Raw genomic sequence first — 20,897 nt, 5'->3', positions numbered from 1 at the left:
CACTTTTTTCTTTGACTAATTGTTTTGTTCAGTTTGTTTTCTTCCCCGGCCATTTCTTTATTTCTGAGGCCTCCCTGCATTCCTTCATTGAATTTAGATTTTGGTTTTTACCCCACAATCACTGGCCACACTCTTGTGTCAATCCCCAGAACAGATTTCTGAAAAAGCAAAGCGCCGCTGAGTTCAGTCCTCAGCGATTGATCAACTTAGTTTATCGGTGCCCTTGTATTCGAGAGCTGAATGCATGGTGTAGTTCACCCAGTTTATTGTTAATTCGCCTATTCCCGCTGCTACAATGTTCAACTGTTGCTGAATGTCTGCTTTTTGAATTTAGCCTATGATTAATAAAGCCGTAATAATTCCAAATCTGATCCAGGGTAAGCTCTTCTGTTCTGGCTGCTGTTTACACTCTTAAAAAAAGATGCATGACTTTCTGTGTCTGCATTAAAGCAGCACATTTCAACTCAGCGAAGGACTTTTTCACAGAAGACATTTTGTCAAGTCACAATAGAAAAGTTAATGACGGATTCCATTTAGCTGCCTCAGTTTCAGGGTCCTGGTATTGTGCATCATGGCTCACTGTCGCACTGTCATGGCGTACTGGGACGCTGGACACTGCTGTTGTCCTGCTAGAGGCACCGAAGTTAGATAAGATGATATTAATAGTGGTGTTTCACCGCTGGCCTCTGATCAGTACCCCCTGTAGCCACTCACCTCCCTCACTTTGCACTACTCACATTTCCAGCTTTCCCAGTACAGAAAAGATGATGAGCCCACAGCTTGTGAAAACTGTTGTAGATGGGCATCTACACTGATTTGTTTTTCTTTATATGTAACAATAACAGAATAATATCCTTACACATCAATGTACTATTTGAGATACATTCAGGCAAATTAACACCTGAGATGATTCCTAAATCACCATATGGCCCTTGAGCAAGGCATTTAAAACTTCATAGGTTACTACTGCACACCTCGGTTGCCAACAGCAACTGATCATGTTGATCCACACGCTAAATCAGTGCCTCTTAACTCTCTGTTGTTTGAATTGTTGAATTTCACCTGTACTTCTGAGGTGTTGAGACTGGATATCTGAGGTACAGCTGTGTAGCGGCCACTAGAGGGTGATGTTGATTAAGGCGCTGATATGTGAGATATGAAAGTAACTCCCCATTTTCAGTGTTGACTGTAAATCAAATAGAAACTCTAAAATGAACAACCAAACTGGTACACGTCGGCTCGTCGAAGTAATCATTTAGAACTGGTGTTAGGAAATAATTCTCAACTCGGAACTGTAAATGATTGCAAAACATCAACATCAGTTTATTTTCAGCCTGCATATGAAAGCACACGTTGCACATTTCACTTATGGCTTTCAGCGAGACATTTTATACGTGACAACTAAAAATAACATCACTCACAATGTTGAAAAAACATTCACAAAACAAAGTATGCTTTGGCATACACATTTCCCCTTTATACAAAGGAATATGTTTTTTTTTTGTTTAACAAAACCTCGACAACATGGTCTGTAAGTGACCAGTTTCAAGGAGTTTTAAGGCTTTAGGCATAAATGCACATTTTAAGGCCCATTTTTGGACCAATGAGATCACAATATATGTGGTATAACTGTCCCATCTTCTCCACTCACTGTGGAGTGAAAACACCCAACAGACTGCAGCAAAAAAAAAAACTGTTAACATCTTGTTGATTTGCTGTCCTTTTTCCGTCAGAAAAATATTTTCCATTTGGAACTTCTTGACACAGTGCTCTCATGTTCAGTACTATGAAGCTTGTGGACACACTCATACACAGTCCCATCTCATTTCATATTGTCTTTGTGTGTGTCCACTTCTTACTGGCAGCACAGTGGTGCCACGTCCTCGGCAGGTGAGGGGAACAGCCGCATGGCCTCTCTGGAGGACTTGGTGTAGCCGTTGTGGAAAATCAAGGCCTTTTTTACCGTGAAGAAGGAGACTGTCTTGTCCCACACGTCCGAGCTGGACACCCCAGCGTTGAGTTGGCTCTCCAGTGCCGAGCGGAGCCTCGCTGCTCTGTCTGTGCACTTCCTCTCCAAAATCACCATCTTACACATGCTGAGGAGGGAAAAATAAGAAACATCAGATCTATGCTGGATACACAGAAAAGACAGTTTTAAATGTAGCTGTTTACAGGTGAATGGAGTTTCAATTGTGGTGCTCCCATCATTGCAAAATGACAAAACATTTGAATAGCAGCTGTTTTTTTTCCAGAATTAGTGTCCCTGTTAGTCTGGTTCCAGTTTTCTTTGGAAATACTTTCTACTGACTAACCCTCAGAAAAAAACTGTTACTGTGATCTGAGCCTTGTAAATTCACCATCAAATTAACTAAAGATGAATTTTCCCCATTGGAGCTTACGTTGTGTGCTGATCCCTCATGGTGAATACGCAGTCGGATGGTGTTCAGTCAGTCCAGGCCAGTGTCTGCTACAAGAGGCGTTCAGGGTTATGATTTTACCCACCAGGACCTTCCCTCCTTTATATACTTATACCAACTTTCCCATCGATTTAATGTGATGCCGGTTCTCACAGTGTTTGGCCAATCACAAAGCAGTGTTATGACAATAGGATGTGAATGAATTAGTTGAATTCACGGGGTACAATGGCCCCAATCCAAACAAACAGGTGGGAGGGGCCCGTCACCGGCCTCTTGTCGCTCAGCTGATGCGCCACAACGAGGAGATACCTTCGTTATTGTATCGACTGGGAGTGATATGTGGTGGGAACATGGAGGAGAGACGTCTGCCTGAGGACGTCACACATGGAGGAGAAGTGCGTCCATTGAACAAGAGGGTGGACAGAGATGTTAAATCTGAAGCTGAATGGCATTAGACCTTCCACTTTTTACTCTAAACATTGGAGTAAAAGTAGAAAAAGTTGCGCCTTTTAAAGGTCAGCAAAATGTAAAATCATCACAAGCTTATTATACAACAGACAATATTACAGTTTCTCATGTTGTTATTACTTGTTAGATTGGTGTCCTTAACGTGTATTTTTTTTCCCGGAATAAACTTTTTATCTCATGCAACTTATGATTTTTAGGCTCTTTCCTTGACAAACTTTGAAAACAAACTTTTTCAAACTATCCAGAAAGTTTCCCACCCTCCACACACACACCCTATTCTTCTTCTTATTTAACTTTCTGTCTCTATTTCAGGCTCTCCAATTCTCACGGTGAGCGTCTCCCATGCTTGATTGGCTGACAATGGTGTACGATCAGTCCAGATGGTGTGCCTGGAAGCCCACTTTGTTCCTGGGTGTGTGTGTGTGTGTGTGTGTGTGTGTGTGTGTGTGTGTGTGTGTGTGTGTGTGTGTGTGTGTTGGGAGGGGGGTTGGTCACTCAATCTTTGTTCGATGGGGCACACTTCCTTTGTGCAGCCGGCCTCAGTGTCATTAACACTGAAGTGTGGGAAGCCTGGGACCACAGCGGCTCCCACGTTCCACACAGGCAGGAAGGGAGCGTGTGACTGAGACGTGGCCAGAGGCAGGCAGGTCAGCCAGCTGTGAGTGTGTGTGTGTGTGTGTGTGTGTGTGTGTGTGTGGGAGGGAGGGAAAGTGACTGAGAGTGTGGCTGCCTGTATGAGTATGTGAGGATGTGCCTGATGTGTGAACATGTGCTGGGAGTGTGGAGGCTGTTAGGATGTTTACAGCTGAAGCAATTCCCTCCTCTAACAGCTCTGATCGTGTTCATCTACCATCAAATTAAAGTTGACAGATTGAACTTTAAAAGCATGGCCACTAGTACTTTTAACAGTAAAACATCCAGTGTTCATTTTTCAGTGACACTTATTTGGAGTTTGAAGAATGTTGTTTCAAAGAGCTGATATGGCTCAAAACTACCTAAAAGTGTTAAAATAACCAGTTTTAAGACTCAAATAAACAGACACTTTAGCCAGATTATTTTTGGTAAATCTGAAAGTGAGAACACCCGTAATGTCAGTAATAATGACTTTACCATACGATAGGTCAAAGTTGAACCTGGAAGCTGGTCTGTCATGTTCACATTTGCCAGTTTGAATACTTATGATCTGTAAAAACACCTGACGTCACCCGGCCCACTTCAAACCAGTGAGAAGCAAACAAAAACAATTCTGTTTTTTGTTTTGTAATTTTGACAGATCATTTTGTTTTTTTATAGAACTGACCGTCATTCATGTTGAATAAGAAAGCAGGTTTTCATGGCTTTTAATGAACAGAACATTTTGATGTGTTGGTGTGAGTCCACACATTCTCTTTTCTTCGTCAAGTAGATTTTATTTTCCCAAAACAGAGAAGCTCTTTTTCTATTCATCTCTGAGACGTCTCAACTGTTGCTCAGCTCCAGAAGGAAAGTCTGCCGTGTCAAACTGGTGGAAGTGGCTGCATGTTGGCCCTTTCTAATGGTTGGCCCTCTGTAACACCCACGTGTGCCTGGTGGCGGAGGCACTTTGTGCTCAATTACGAGGCGGTGGAGATGACATGAGACAGCGGCGTGCTTCCCTCTGGGGTCACCACTTTCCCATATCAACACAAGCACAGGGTCAGTCTCCCAGCTCCAACCCCCTCCTCGCTCCCCCACCACCCCACCCTGGGCTCTTTCTCTCGCAGTCTATTCCTCCACCTGCTCCCCGGAGACACACTCATTGTCCCCACGGCTATAAACACTTCATTGAGCATGTGGCAGCCCTGCGTTCCTCAAAGCCCTTCCCAGCGCTCTCATTGGCCCGGGGACTGTGAGAAACTCCAACAAGCCCAAGACCCACACATTCATATGGAGATTTGGGTGTATAAATACAGGGTGGAGGCAGAGGAGAAGGCAGTTCAGATTCAACTGGCTCCTCGAACCGAGCAGGAACGCTCTCACTCTACAGCTATGGCACCCACTGTTTTTGGACAAGCAAGCTTTTCTAAGGAACACCTGACTCCTGCTCATAAGGTAAACTTGAGCTCTATAAAGTCACATAACTCTCTTGCTTAATTGTGCTCATATGAAATGAAAAAGTTTGATTTGTTTTCTAAATAAGTTTTCTTTTTCTTTTCTTCAGCTGAGAAAGCCAATGGTGGAGAAACTGCGCAGAGACCGCATCAACACCAGCATTGAGCAGCTGAAGTCCCTGCTGGGTCCTGAGTTCCTCAGGCAGCAGCCCGACTCTAAGCAAGAGAAGGCGGACATCTTGGAGATGGCCGTGTCCTATCTGAGAGGCTGGCAGCAGCAGAAGCAGCAGCAGGCCAGCGGGACCTCCGGCCTGATGACAGCCAGTGACGGCTACTCCCGCTGCGTGCAGGAGGCCGTCAGCTTCCTGTCCCACTGCGAGGTCCAGACTCAGGCCCACAGACGGCTGCTCGGCCACTTCCAGGGCCTGCAAGCATCCAGTAAGACCAGCCACAGTCCCTGCACCCTCTCCCCTCCTGGCTCGCCGCTCCATCAAGTCAGCTCCAGCAAGGGTGTGAGCCCGGCCAGCTGTGGTCTGTGGAGGCCCTGGTAGGATGGAGGCAGCATCACCTCCACACAGAGAGAAAGAGAAATACGTCTGTGAACGTCATGGACAGAAAGTTTTAGACTCACTGAAGTCTGTTTCCTTTTGCTTTGGCAGGAGATTCAATATTGTTGAGTATTTTACTAGTGTGGCGAAATAGGCACAAAGTGCCAGTATTCTTTTGGAAATGTTTCAGGTTTTACTGAATATGTACACCATGTGTATACACGTCATACACTTTATATTTGAAGTGTTTACTCTGTGATTGTGTTAATTTTTCCTGTGGGAAAAAACAACTCCTGATTCTCTGTTTGCTTTGCAAACGTCACTGAATTATCTTGTTGAAACACCCACATTGGGTTGCAACTATTGAAGTGTCTGAGACACTGTTTGATTTATGTGTTAAAACTGTCTATCTTTGATACTGAGTATCACTGACGGATACATGTCGTCAGCATGGTGTTGATGAGTCAACAACATGGATCCCATGGATCCACTTTTACTGTAAATCGTATTATGATTATACTTAATTATGACTATATGTAACCATTATTTGGCCTATTAGTGAAGAAGTGTTACTGTTGGACTTGTACATGTAAACTGTTCAGTTGTGATGTTTATAACAGATGTTTTTCTTCTTCAAATGTTTACCTTTTATAAAGGCATTTTATGTTCTATATATCAGTCTTAAATAATCTGTTGAATTGCTTCCTTGGGAAGTTTCCGTTTGAACTTCACAAAAATAAATGGAAAGCTTCACATGAAGTTTTGCAAACATGAACAATAGTAGTGTGTTTTCTTTTTTTCAAATTGCAGTGCCAGTGTGAGAGAACAAAGTACATATGAAATCATAGATAAAAGCTGTAGTTTGTGTGTTGCTGCATTAAGTCTTGCATGATTGAATGAATGAAATCCTGTATGTAGGAGAGCAGGTAGGAGTTTTTGTTTTGGTTTGGAAATAGCTCAATTAATGACTATACACTTAAATCCAGTCACACCAGAGTTTATTAGCTCAGCATTCAACTAACAGTAGCTTCAATATTGTGCCTGGCTTAAGGGAACAGCAGATGTGCTTCTTTGTCAGGTAATCACAGGTCATTCACTTTGTGCACACATCTTTGAATTAACAGTGTAAACACTTTGCATTGTACGATGTGAAGAATCATTTCAAGAATGGGGGAAAGCCCAAATTAGACACAACAGAGACATTCAAATGGCTCCAGTCAAGTGCTTGCTGTCCATCATGTAAAGAGTAATACTGACTGAATTTAGGGTTAGGTTAGATTTTGTGTCATTCTCCAGCACACAACAAAATTTAATTTATTGTGGTACCAAAGCAAAGGCTAATAATAATATCTGCATGGGTCTTGAGAGGTTAATTATTAGTGGAACCAGTGAAGCTGAACAATGATGCTGCACATAAAAACTGCATTTCACATTATAGTCTTATTATAGTTATTGAATGTAAATGTATGTTTTGACATACACTGTTTGCAGTGTGATTAAAAACACCTGTATGTGAAAGAATAGAATTAATGCTATTCAGATCAATCGTTCTCTTAACTGCAGATGGTTGGGTATTTTTTTGCTGTTTTCTCCAGTATTTCCCAAAGGGATGACCTTGTTGGTGCAACAACTGGGGTCACCCCTGCTCGTCACTTGTCCCACTTCTGTTGTGATGGCCCTGGTCTGCTGTCTAGTGCTTGAATTATGTCTCAAGTGCCACAAAAGTCTTTCACAACTATTTATGTGTGCAGAAGTTGTGGAGAATGTGGCATGCCTGGGACTTTCTCAGGGTCTAGTTGGCCAGGCCAGATGGTCTGGCTGAAGCTGCCTCCCCTCCCCCCTTTCAACAGGAGATCAAACACCGTAGCTAATGTGATGTGTAACAAGACACACTTCTATTGTTCCCGTCTCGGGGCCAGTGAATAGGCACAGAGTGTGGGAAACGGGAGATACCACACTCACAGAGAGATGGCTGACGGGAAGCCGCTCTGCGCCGCCGCAGGTCTGAGCGATGGCCGAGACTTTATGGCAGGAATTCAGAGCTCTCAGGCTGCTGGTGGGAGGGGAACTCGTCTTCACACACACTTGTAGACAAAGACCCCCAGCAGCCGTGTAGTGCACACTAACTTTCAGAGGAGGCACAGATTCACACAAACACGTCGACAATGAAATGGAGAAGAGAGAGAATGAAGCCAAACATGGACGTGACTTGACAGATTGGCAGTTACTGTGCTTTCAAACGCCACAATGATGACAAGAGAGCTGCAGGCATGAATTAAGAGGGAGAGAGAAGAGAGATGTTTACATAGATATGCCTGAATATGCAAATGAAGAGCAAGAAAAATAGTACTGTTGTTTATATAGAAACGTAAAGGTGCTTCCTCTAACTTTTAATGGATGGGATGCAGGCGTCTTGATGGAAATTTGAAGCACAAAGTGTGACACCAAAAAATATCAACAGGTCAAAAACCTGCTCAGAGCTGTACAGGAGGGAAGTAACTGCATATGTACATTTACTCAAGTGCTGTTGCATTGTATGATTGCAGGTGCTGGTTCCTTATTTAAATATTTCCGTTTTGGAAGACTTTGAATTATTTGTTATTCTATCAGGATCGTTTGATTTCTTTCTCTTTGTCTTTTACACTGTTGAATCTTCCATTTAGTGGATTTTAATCATTTAATTATTTTCATTATTCATGCATTAACTTACCAAGTACCAAATAGCTATTTATGCATTAATAATTGAATGCTCATATTTCTCTCAATCAGTACTTTTTCGTGTTGATACTCTCTGCTTTCCTTAATTTTTTACACGAGTAACATATTTGAATGGAGGACTTGGAATGGGGTATTTCTGTTGCGTCATTTCTACTTTGACTTAATTAAAACTTTGAGCACTTCTTTCAGCATCGTAGTTGGGTGTCTGAAATGTTAAATTAAAAAAGTCAACTCAGACAGACAGGGCTCTGTGCCAGGCAGTGAAACCAGTTGACTTGATTTTTCCCAGATGGACCGGGACACAGAGTTTCTGTTTATCCTGCAACAAAAGATCAATTAACATTCCCAGTGGAGCATTGAGGAGTGGCATGGCTTTTGTAGCTCATTTACCCTGATGTTGGGAACTGGTGGGAAACTGGGGAGACGGGACTACTCACACTGCACCCACAAGGCCGGCTTCACATCTGGGGCCAGCCAGTGATGGAGGCCGTCAAAGGCACACTGCCAGCCCACTCATACTGCCATTAACTTGACACTAATTAGACACAGTTCATTTACAACAGGCTCTGCAGACCCTCGGGGGAAGAAGAGACAAGAGCTTATGATTAAAGGTTGCATACAGTTTTTCAGCAGCACTCAGTGACTATTATTATAAAAACAACAATAATCCAAATGGGATCTGTTTCACCACACATAATTGAACATGCAGTTCAGTGTCTGTATAACAAAATCCTCACAAAACATGGAAACTAAATAACCTGAGATTAAATATCCATAATTTGAAGTAAAAGCTGCTTTTATAAAATGTTAACAAAAAACAGTGACACCCCTGTTCAGGCCACGTGGGAGTACATTTTGTAATAGATATATATTAAGTATATAAAGTCTTATGAATAGACTTATTCCCATTTACCTTGTGCATATAATGTCTGTCAGTTCTCCTCATGTAGGGCTTCAATTATACAATGTATTATATAGAAATTAAATGTCACATGACCTTCTTTCTGGTGTGATGTAAAGTGTGATGTATTTGGTATGAAAAGGTGCTGCAGTTTACGCCGTGTATGTCTTTCTGCATGAACTTAGATGAAAACACGGTTAAACAACAAACTAAATCAAAAAGTCGTGCTATGCATCACGAGGTGCACACGAGGTCATTTGTTGCGCCTTTTTTTGTTTTTACTGCGCCTCTGCACCGCACGCGGTCAATTCGACTCGCGCCGCCAGGAACGTGCGCCACTTGCCTGCTTTCACACCTGGGACGCGAGTCAGCAGCAGCCTTTGATCAGCGTGTGTCTCCCTTCACGTCATGGCGGCCTCTCTTCACACATTTTCACACACGTTTTCGAGCCTGAAGAGAAAAAAAAAGTGAACTGTAACGTAGTTGGAAAAGCAACAGGTGGAAAATGAAATTTTGTTGACTTACATGCTCCTTTCTTTCTCTTTTAGTTTGTCCTCTTCATTTTAGCCTATATGTGATGAACCTGTGGACAAAAATATTCAACCATTCAACATTTTCATGTGTCCACATGGTGCTGTCTGTGTACCCAAATGTCTTTTGGAGGAAGGGAAGCTTTCTTTGAAGAGAAAATGAAAGCCTTCAGTTTATATTGTTTTATTACAGTGAAACATTTGGCTCTTAATTGCAGTCAGACCCCCTTTGAAGACGCACACTTCCCCTTATTTTACATCTAAAAAAAAATAATTCTGACATTCAGTCCATGATAAATTCTCAGATGACAGCTTGATAAAGTGTTAATTACCTGTTGCTTATCTTGGGAAACATGCCTCACACAGATACATGCTCTCTGAGTTATTGACATGTCTCCCATTGTTGTGCTGAGAGTCCCACTGGTCAGACTGTGGGAACCCCAGCCCTGCCTGAGCCACATGGCTTTGTTATGCTAATATCACAGTATAAAATGAGGGGCAGCTCCCCCAGAGACACCAGACCTAACACTGCCGTCCAGAAGACGCTCCTAACCTCACCTGCACAGACATGGCTCCCTGCTCCACCAGCTACTCCTCTATTCACCACATCAGGATCTCTGAGAAAGACAACATTAAAGTGAGTACTGAAGGTTTTTTTTAATGGCTTTGCATCAGATTTTACAGTACAAATGTCTGATTGTGTATTGGTGAATTTGAATCATGAGCTTACCTCTTGGTCTCCTCTTCCCCAGCTGAGAAAACCTGTTGTGGAGAAAATGCGCAGAGATCGCATCAACAGCTGCATCGAGCAACTCAAGATCATTCTGGAGAAGGAGTTCCACCAGCAGGAGCCCAACTCCAAGCTGGAGAAAGCCGACATCCTGGAGATGACTGTGAGCTTCCTGAGACAGCAGCTGCAGCAGGGCCTCCGTCAGAGCGACTACAACCAAGGCTACTCTCACTGCTGGAGGGACTCTGTGCACTTCCTCTCTGCTGGTTCCAACACAGAGGCGTCTGTCTCTCCTCTGCAGGGCCTCCAACAGCAGGAGCAGCAGCTCCACCAGGCCCAGAGAGCAAGCAGCTCCTCCCCAGGCTGCTCCACCCTACGGCCCACCACGCTGCAGGACTGCAGCAGAGGCCCCGTGTGGAGGCCTTGGTAACTCTGGAGACTCTGACACACAGACACTCTTGAGACCTGAGGGGACCTGCACTCTCCCTCACAATGTAGGAAATGTATTTCCAACCTGCTCATTCATGGTGGGTTTCCTTATTGCCTCATCACATTGATGGATAAGTAGTAAAAGCGAAGGCTCTCACTTTTTTTTCATTTGAAGGTTGTCCTGCTTTGACTTTGATTCACATCTGATTTTTGCTTTTCCTTTGTGTTTAAAGCTGGAAGTTGATTTTGAGTGATGACGGTTTTGTCAAATGACTGTTTACTCCAGTGGAGTTTATCTTTGGACTGCTTGACGTAACAGTATATATATATGTATATATGCCATACTGTGTTATACTGACAGCTGCTGTTGAGAATATTTCTCTTCTGTTTTTTAATTATCTATGCCAAATTTTATGTAAGAGGATGATGATGATCGTGTGTGTGTGTGTGTGTGTGTGTGTGTGTGTGTGTGTGCAAGTGAATGAATATCTAAATATTTTTTAATGGGATGTTGATATTGCTGTTTTACTATCACGTTTAGGCTCTTAAAACTCCTTTCTAACATTTGTATGACAATAAACAATAAAAATATACAATCATTAAAAAATTCTAGATTTTTTATTCCATTTAAAAAATGTGTCTTAAACATTTAAATATATTTTTAGATAAAGGAAATGTTCACACCACTGTCTTTTTGCCAGTTTTCATCATGAACCGTGGTTTTACTCAGAGCTTGTCTTTATTTTGGGGGAAGTCATGTGATGTTTGGTTCAGGAAGCAACAGATATCAGGATGTTTTTGCATGCACATAATACTCAAGTTAAAAGTTGTACATTGTAGAATTATTGTAGTATATTGTAGAAAGTTAGATTTTTTTTGAGTCTTTTTTGATTATAAAACAGGTCTAGGTGCTGTATAAATACTGTGAAAGTATCAAAACGCTCAATCGATGGAGAAATGCGCACAGCCCATATTCAGAAACTGTGCCTTTAAACGAGCCGCCAGGACTTCCGTAAGGTTGTGATGTCACAACTATACAGTCACTGCACTCAGCCACGCCCCCAGCAGGTCATCTGCTCCAGGCACAGCACACCCACCAAGTACAGGAACACGCTCATCCACCCGCTCAGTCTGTGTAAGTTATTCGACCGCTCTGCTCAGGACTACTCTTCAAAGTTTTGGAGGTTGTTCAGTTTGTCTAAACTGGCTTGTTTCAGACAGAGGGTGAACTGAGGGGCTGCATGAAGGGACCGTATAAGATAAATATGGACTTTTTAAAACTGTGAATAATGCAAACCTACTCTAGTGGAATCCCAGAATAAAAATATGGATCTGAAATTAGGGACCTTTAAAATACCAATACAGACATGTCCCTCTTTTGATTTAAACCTTACAGATTAGGAAACACGACAGCATTTATTTGAATTCTCTGAATCCAGAGCTCCTTCCACGAAAACATCAACATCAACATCAAACACACATTAAGACACAAGAAAAGTGTTGAATGGCCTTGTAAAAAAAGGAAACATTTATTTTATTATAATCCAAATTTAGGTAACAGCAAACACTTTCAAGCATGTCTTTCACCATTAAATTGTATTTCAAATACACAGTATTTACTTACATTATAATGCATTAAAATAGAATACACAGCGTACACAAATGACCCGCACTGTTAGCTGCTGTCTCTTGACATTTTGTCAAATACTTTCTTCCTTTATTAAAGGCAAATAGGTCACAAGAGACATGTTCAGTAAGCCAGTCTGTTTTCAAACACAATGTGACAAACCTTTCACACAATGAATATATTTCCATTTACATAAAGGAACAAAACACTTAATAAAAACCTCACTGTGAGGCATGAGGACACTGTGATATCACTTGACTGAAAGGAGCAGTGTTGCAGTCAGAGTTGTGTGGTGAATGATCTCCAGTGTGAACTTAAGACGATAGAATCCGTATTACATATACTCTCATCAATATGATGAAACACTAAATACACTCAGTAACAACATGAATGAGCAGGTTGGAAATACATTCCCTAAATTGTGAGGGAGAGAGCTGGTCTCAGGTCTCAGAGTCTCTACCAAGGCCTCCACACGGGGCCTCTGCTGCTGCAGTCCTGCAGCGTGGTAGTCCTCAGGGTGGAGCAGCCTTGGGAGGAGCTGCTGGCTCTCTGGGCCTGCTGCCGGAGGGGAGAGTGAGAGTAGCCTTGGTTGTAGTCGCTCTGACGGAGGCCCTGCTGCAGCTGCTGTCTCAGGAAGCTCACAGTCATCTCCAGGATGTCGGCTTTCTCCAGCTTGGAGTTGGGCTCCTGCTGGTGGAACTCCTTCTCCAGAATGATCTTGAGTTGCTCGATGCAGCTGTTGATGCGATCTCTGCGCATTTTCTCCACAACAGGTTTTCTCAGCTGGGGAAGAGGAGACCAAGAGGTAAGCTCATGATTCAAAGTCACCAATACACAATCAGGCATTTGTACTGTAAAATCTGATGCAAAACCATTAAACACCCCTTCAGTACTCACTTTAATGTTGTCTTTCTCAGAGATCCTGATGTGGTGAGTAGAGGAGTAGCTGGTGGAGCAGGGAGCCATGTCTGTGCAGGTGAAGTCAGCAGCTTCTTCAGGATGACACTGTAAACTCTGATCTCTCTGGAAGAGCCACTCTTCATTTTATAGTGGGTTATTAGCATAACAAAGCCATGTGACTCAGGCAGGGCTGGGGTTTGTGACAATGGGACACATCAATAACTGGTGAAGCAATCACAAGCTGACCAGTGGAGATAAAACCGTTCCCAAGATATATATCAGACTGAGAATGATATGCTGTCAGTCTCTTATCAGCGGCTGTCGCTTATCTCACACTCCAGTTACACAGAGGAACACAGGCAGCATCTCCTAACGTGTTCCCAGGGAATAATTAAACAGGATTTAATGAATTGGTAACATCCAGGGAAGAGGTAGTGAAAGTAAGCATGTTATTATAGATGTTAATCCTAGTGTGCAACTAAGACATTTTTTCCACTTTATATTTTAATCATTTGGATATTTCAGATTTCTGCACATTTTGTTCCATCAAATCCTCCCAAAAAACATCATGATACATCTTCTAATGTCTCTGTTACAAACTAAGTTTCATTCAAAATGAGACAATTTCACATAAATTCATAATGATGTGAGGACGTTTATGATAAATGCAATTTTACTCAAAATAAACAACAAATTACACTCTGCTGAATCTGCAGATTTAATGGCCTCTGGACTGTGATTTGTTGAATTTGGAGCAAGAAAGGAGAATCAGATGAGACTATTAGAAGCTGTTGACTTCTGCCGGTACCAAGCAGCAGGTAAATGGGTTAACATGTTTCTGCATTTATCTAAATTTCTGGTTTGCGTCATGGGACATCCTGGGTGTCCCATTGCAGTCTTTTGGATCAACTTTTGTCCTCTGTTCTGTACCTATCAGGCCAACTTTACTAATCAATGTAAGTGTGAAAAGGCTGGTTCAGGCTTTTGATCTCCAGATGATGAACATGCATGTCTTAAATATTGTGTGATGATGCATATTCATTTCCCAAAATGCAATGGATCAAAAAGCTTGTCAAATAAAACTCCTGGGATCTTCCCAACGGCACTTTGCTCTAGTCATTGGTGTGCTGACACACACCAATAAAACTCCTGCTTGTTCACCCATGGCACACTTCAATTGTTGACAGAGGGTATTAAGCCGTGAGTGGACGGAGAGACTGTGGGAAAACCGAGCTCGGACTCTACTCACACATCCACTGGTCAATAGCGCTGACCTCCCAGCCACAAAAGGCCTTTTCATCTCTTCTCTCAAACAACAGCCAACAGCAGCACTGTGTGTGTGTGTGTGTGTGTGTGTGTGTGTGTGTGTGTGGTTGCATACGCCCATAGACCCAAGACAGGCCAATTGTGCATTTATTTGATATGCAATGAGATGTTACGTCATGCTGCAATACTGAACCTTTTTTTTTCTGAGACCAGCTGCCACTTGCTGCCAGATCCCTGAACATATGATCTTATCACTTGTTTCGTCGACCCACACTGACATTTGTAAACCATAAAAGCTTTACAGGTCACTTAATCAAGTGTAAACATCTCTAGAAACAAGACAAGGCTGTCTTTTCTCCAACACATACACTTCTTTAATCAAGATTATTACCTTGATTTTATAAATACTAGTGAGGTTTTCTACAAATTATTTCCAGTGTCTAAATTTCTGGAAACCTCCTGAGAAACATGACTTGGTCTCACACTAGTGGCATTTTTTCTCCAGTTTATGTATCTGTCGTTTTCCCCCCCAGAAAATGTTAGCATCAGTATTAGTGTGACAGACCCTCATACAGCTGCCAGGGGACGCTGTTGATTTCCTCCAACAGCACACCCACACACATGCACATTTGTTTTGTGCCGTTACTTAGTAGTGGTGTCCAACTGCTGGTTACATTTTCTTCTGTGTCGACAGGATGTAAAATTTAGCTGTCAATCAGTGTTTGGTTTGTGAATTGATGCAAGGAAAGGACAATCTCAGTTTTAAATAATTAAATAATGATGATTTTGATGGGATGTAACTACACTTTGTACACTTTGTGGAAAAAGTTCCACAGGCCTTTTTCACAGCAGACATTTTGATATATCACAGAAGCACAGGTGAAAATGATGAAATGAACGATGGCAGTTTGCGTCTTTTATTTCTCACCGTCTCAGCCACTATGTTCTGTACCAACAAAGAATAATCAGAAACCTTCACCAGGTGTTTACATGCCACAGTATCACAGTTTCATATCCAGGTTTCTGAAACCATGGTGTTTACATGCGCAACTCATAACTCGACTGTAACCAGGATACTTGTGCACGTGTAAACACACACATTGTCACACTGTCATGGCTCACTGGGACACTTGAATAGAAGAGCCATTATTCATGTTGTTAATTACACCTGTGCTTTTTTCGCTATGACAAGTAAAATGTCTGCTGCTGTGGAAAAGGCCTATTGACCCTGCTTTTTAATTTGTCTGTTATATCACACAGTGCTGTATCAAGGGATATGGGAGCCATGGATGTCCAAAGATCAACTTCTGTGTTTGCCGTCACATTACGACTTTAATTAATAGCTCCAAGATTAGTTCCAATGGATTCTACAAATATATACAGACTGAAATATGAAGTTTATTTAGTTATTCTCTTTAAGGATGTTTAAATGCGGGATCTTCAAGTACTTAGTGTCCTTGAGCAAAGTTTCTTCTACTGAGACCAATCTCATACAACTTTATTTGTACACACACAATCAACATTTTAAACTCAGTTGCGAAACATTACACTTCAACTACTTTTCATCAACTGAAATAATTACAAGCTTCATTGTTTGCTCATTGTGTACATTTGAATACAGTTCTGGAAATGGGCAGTCGTGTTCATTTGCGGCCTCAGGACAATAATATAAATCTTAGGCAGGAAGTAGCCCCCGAGGAAGGCCAGGACGCTGAAGAGCGTGGCAAACACGTGTGCGGCCATGGTGAACGGGCCTCTGCTGATGAGGTAGACAGTGAAGAAGCTCATCCAGGACATCATGTACACCATGAGGCTGAAGGTGACACACTTGGCCTCGTTGTAATTGGCTGGCAGGTCTTTGCCCATGTAGCTGAAAGCGAAGCAGAGGACGCTGAGCGCTGACACATACGCGAGCTCGAGGCCTGCGCCAGGTGAGAGGGTGTTACTGCACTCCAACACGATGCTGTCCTTGTAGAAGTCGAGATCCTGGGATGGCTTGGGAGTGTTGGCGGCCACCCGGAGCACAGATATGAGCATTATGATGATGGACGCCAGGAAAATGGTAAACTCTGGCCCGTGTTTTTTGGCCCACCTGTCATAGGCCGGCGGCAGCTTGGATGAAAATTTAAAAATGCAGACGACCTGGAGGGAGCGCACCGTGATGCAGGCCAGGCACACAGTGAAGCTGAAGATGAATAGAGGCTGCTTGAGGATGCAGGCCAGAGGAGACGGCTGGCCAAAATGGCACAAAGAGCTCATGGCAGCGACAGTCAGGGCTGCCAGCATCAGGAGGCAGGTGCGGCCTCCGGCAGACTTGGCCACGGGCGTGTTCAGGTTGAGCAGGAGGATTATTGCAGAGATAGAGGTCATGAGAAGACACGTGGCCAGAAAGAATAACAGGGCGATGGAGAGGGGGGCGTCCCAGGCGAGCAGCAGGACGGTCCTGTTCAGACACTGCTCGCTGCTCGGGGGAGCCCACTGCTCCAGCAGGCACGGCTGGCATGTGGTGGATTCTGAGGAAGAGAAGCAGCATTGAAATGAAGAGAAAACTGGGATGTAAAAGCTGGGCTGGTGGAATGTGTTGCATTTTCCCACTACAGCTGGGTGTTGGTCCAAGCAGAATTTAACAGTGAGTCATCAAGATAACATGTTATGGTCTTGAAGAGAAACCACACAGCAGCATTTTTTAGGCATTTGTTACATGTTGTTAGGCACAGTGACCCATTTCAAAAAGGGGTTTTGCACCCATTTGGTAACTGCATCATGACATAGCATGGGTACTCAGCACCACCTGCTGGCCAGACTCACACACCACAGCTGCAAAATACTGCGGCGTTGCAGTGTTGATCATTTCATTCAACTAGATTCCAAGTAGAACTCAAAAGGGAAAAATAAAAAAGTATAAATTATAATTACATAGACTTTAAAATTGCTGGATGAACTGTCCTTCTGTTCTCTGTTTGTCAGTGTGATCTTTGTCCTGACTGTGGGAGTGGGACATCTGTCTATTTTGTTTGGATTTGCTTTCAGATAGCCTTCAGATTAATCTCCATCACATGCTTCACACATTCACACACCAGCACCGCTGATGATGCTGTGGTTGTATAAGCTGAACTTTGCATGGCCTGCTCAATCTCCCATCTTTGTCATGAGCTGAAAAGTGGGTATATGACATTTTTAATTTGTACAAATTAAAGTCCTGCATGGAGCAAATATCTCATCCAAGAAGCACCTTTCCATCTGTCTACTCTCTATTCTTTCTTTGTCTGAATATTTTTCTGGTGCTTTTTTCTGTTACCACTTATATTGAGGAATGTCGCAGCGGGACAGGCCTGGCAGTCGAAGCAGCAGGCGTGTTGCCCTGTCAGCAGCTTCTTGTGGCCTCTCGGGCAGGCTGGGGAGCAGATGGACAGCGGCACCTAGACACAACCAACAGAGTTTGTCAAAACTAATATATAAACTGTAGTTAATCAGGTCAAAATCTAGATAAGAAACACAACAAAACACAAAGTTGGTCACACAAAAGCACATACAGACAGCATTATTTATTTGTTTTATTATTCATTTATTTTTACAGATTACAGATTAACAATGTAGGACTGCATAGGAATTTGCACTGAATTTGATGTTAAAAAACTGAATAGTTTTTAAGCTTTACAAAAGATTTACACACTCTTTACTCAGAGATACACCATTATGTCTTACTGGTCTCGAATCTCCTGTGTCGTGCCACTCGATTTGATCAGCATCAACTGTGAGCATGATGGGATCTGGGCTGAAGGAGCCCACCTCTCTGAGAGACCAGTTTGTACCCCTCCAAACCCAGGAAACAATGTCATACCCTGTGGGCGGGTCACCATTCCTATCAAAGTACACTGAGGTGTTGCCCAGAGAGAATCGCACCAGCTTAAGCCACGAGAGAAGCTGAGTCAGAGAGGAAAAGAAACATCAGTGCCTGACTGGTTCTGAGAGGTTTTCTTCTTTGCAAAAACACGTTTAAATCTGCTCACCTCCCATGGATACACCCTCCTCCTTTGGCACGCTCCAGAATCACAGCCAAGTGCTTGGTGCAGAGCATGAGCCACAGCATACACCGCCTTATACACATTGAAGGAGGAGGTGATGTCATATTTCTCCAGAGGAAAACTCTGCCTGGCGAGGCTGTACAGGTCTGTGCTCTGTAGGCAGTCATTGCCAAGGCTCATGGGACCAATATCGTCACTGTGTTGATTTGAAGCCTCAACTACCTTTCTCTCAAACTCCTCAAAACCAGATATGGCTGCATATTTGATGGATACGCCAAGCACAGTGCCAATGGTGTGGATCCCAGTTATCCCTGATATAAGTGAAGACACTGACCAATCCTCCGTCCCAATCCACACCTTACCTGTCACGTTACGCTCAACGACAAACGGGAAGAAGCCTCTGAGTTTTGACTTGCTGGAGAAGACCACAACGGTGTTGACCTTGGTCGTCAGTATGCTTTCCACCATGTTCCTCATGGTCTGGACTGTGTCAGCTCTGTATGAGGGGATGATTCCTTGGTAGGCGATGCAGATGCCGTGGCGCGGCGCCTGCTGGGACAGGCTCTGCATTCCCTCCAGGCCATAGGCGTTGTCACTACCTAAGAGAGCGATCCAGGTCCAGTTGAAATGAACCAGAAGCTGGATCATAGCTGCCACCTGGTTCTTGTCACTGGGAATTGTGCGGAGAAAGGCGGGATAGAGGAACTTGTTGCTCAGCATTTCGTTTGATGCTTCATAAGAAATCTAAGATGAAGCAAGAGCATGTGAGGAATGATTCTGTACGTATGTCCTTTCATATATATGTGATGATTCAAGGGCTGTGATTAAACTTTCTAGGTAATAACTTACCTGTGGTACAAGATAGGCCCCCAGTAAAGCAGCAGGGGTGAAAGATTTGCTGCTGCTGTCTGGCCCAATCACAGCCACTGCCATTTGACTGTTGTTGTAGTTTGGGTCATCTGTCCCAGATGTAGAGGGGCTCTGATACTGCTGCTCCAGCAGGTCCAGTGTGGCCAGGATGCTGGCTGGTACCGAGCAGATGTCATACAACTGGTAGCCCAGCTTCACTCCTGGTAAAAGAGGCTGCGGTCCGGTGTTGTTGTTGATTTCCTCCACAGCAAATCTCATGGCTTGCATCAGGTGAAATCCGTGTTGGTTGGGTTTACCTCTAGTAAAAGGTAACATGTAAAAGGCAAAATGAATTCAGACATATCAAGTAAAACAGTAACAATAAAAAACACCAGCTAGATACATTTGACCAGTGGAGTTGGAAGTTTACTGTCCAGTAAAACTCACTTATCGCATGGACCCAAAGCAGGAAAACGAGCACTTGATCTGTCTGTGTAATGGAGAGGAAAGAGTCCAGCGATGGAGAAGTTGCCCTGCAGTCGCATCCCGTGCCCCTGAGAGATGTAGTCCAGTTCCCCATCAGCTAATTGCAGCATCAGCCAGCCTAAGGAAAGAAACACAGCAGCAGACATGCCCATACTTTACCTCCACCTCACACACGGCAGCTGTGAAAGCTCAGTGTGGTTTGCAAAACGGATCAGGGCCTGTTTTTGAAAGTGTGGATTGATGGAGGGAGGGATGAGAGGACCACTTTTGCATCTTTCCGGGGAGTGTTGGTTGAGTGAAGCATGTTTGCATGTCAGATTTGTTTGTGTGACTGTAGAGTTTCCCTCCCATTAAAATGAATTGCATAAATGTAATGAGCCATGAAAAGGGAGACCAGTGTTTTTTCCATTAATCTTTGACAAGTGACATACAACTGTAAAGCAGAGCGAACACGAACAGTTTGTGGCTCAGTGCAGATCTATTAGTCTTGAAGCAGTTTCAGTTTATTAAAGCTGTTTAAAAAAATCAACTTTGCCTTATTTGAGTCAGGATTTTCAAAATAACACTCAAAATTTGTGTTTAACAGAATGGTTACTTGAGAATTCAAATATGTTTATGTACACCTTAACTGGATAATAACATGATGCTGCTTTGATGCTATCTAGCTATTTTCTCTCAGTCTTCCCTTGTGAGGATTATATTTTTGTTTTATCATTAATATCTTGTGTTTAGCTTGGGACCTATTCAGATAATGATGTCCCTCCAAATTTGATACCCTTGCTGCAAGATATTCCAAGTCAATTATCTTGTCTCACACCTGCAGTCAATGAAGAAAAAGGTATAATAATTGCTGTCGGTTCAGAAAACTGTGGTTTTTATTCTTGCCAGTCATCTTTAAAAGAAAGCAAATAATTAATGATAATAACAATAATAA

General features: G+C 43.0%; 3 protein-coding genes and 1 pseudogene across 3 annotated transcripts; 2 read left to right on the top strand and 2 right to left on the bottom strand.

Moving 5' to 3' along the window:
- The first annotated feature begins 4,790 nt into the window (after positions 1-4,790).
- On the top strand, positions 4,791-5,505 carry LOC139289032 (transcription factor HES-5-like). Its single transcript, XM_070910530.1, is given in 4 exon segments — positions 4,791-4,817; positions 4,819-4,875; positions 4,878-4,955; positions 5,065-5,505. Coding segments are annotated over 4 exon segments (603 nt in total).
- A 4,616-nt stretch (positions 5,506-10,121) lies between these two features.
- On the top strand, positions 10,122-10,811 carry her12 (hairy-related 12). Its single transcript, XM_070910938.1, is given in 3 exon segments — positions 10,122-10,173; positions 10,176-10,288; positions 10,404-10,811. Coding segments are annotated over 3 exon segments (573 nt in total).
- Positions 10,812-12,893: 2,082 nt separating this feature from the next.
- LOC139288493 (transcription factor HES-7.1-A-like) lies at positions 12,894-13,501 on the bottom strand (annotated as a pseudogene).
- A 2,689-nt stretch (positions 13,502-16,190) lies between these two features.
- On the bottom strand, positions 16,191-20,115 carry tas1r1 (taste receptor, type 1, member 1). The gene is made up of 6 exons (XM_070910118.1): positions 19,925-20,115; positions 19,478-19,796; positions 18,614-19,372; positions 18,309-18,527; positions 17,902-18,022; positions 16,191-17,116 (listed from the first exon to the last, which is right to left on the bottom strand). The coding sequence occupies exons 1-6, from the start codon at positions 20,113-20,115 to the stop codon at positions 16,191-16,193; spliced, it is 2,535 nt and encodes an 844-aa protein (XP_070766219.1).
- Between the last annotated feature and the right edge of the window lie 782 nt (positions 20,116-20,897).

The sequence above is a fragment of the Enoplosus armatus genome, chromosome 8 (genome assembly GCF_043641665.1).
Source record: "Enoplosus armatus isolate fEnoArm2 chromosome 8, fEnoArm2.hap1, whole genome shotgun sequence".
Taxonomy (NCBI): domain Eukaryota; kingdom Metazoa; phylum Chordata; class Actinopteri; order Centrarchiformes; family Enoplosidae; genus Enoplosus; species Enoplosus armatus.
Note: the sequence above shows the minus strand (reverse complement) of the source record. Positions and strands in the feature narration are given on the sequence as shown.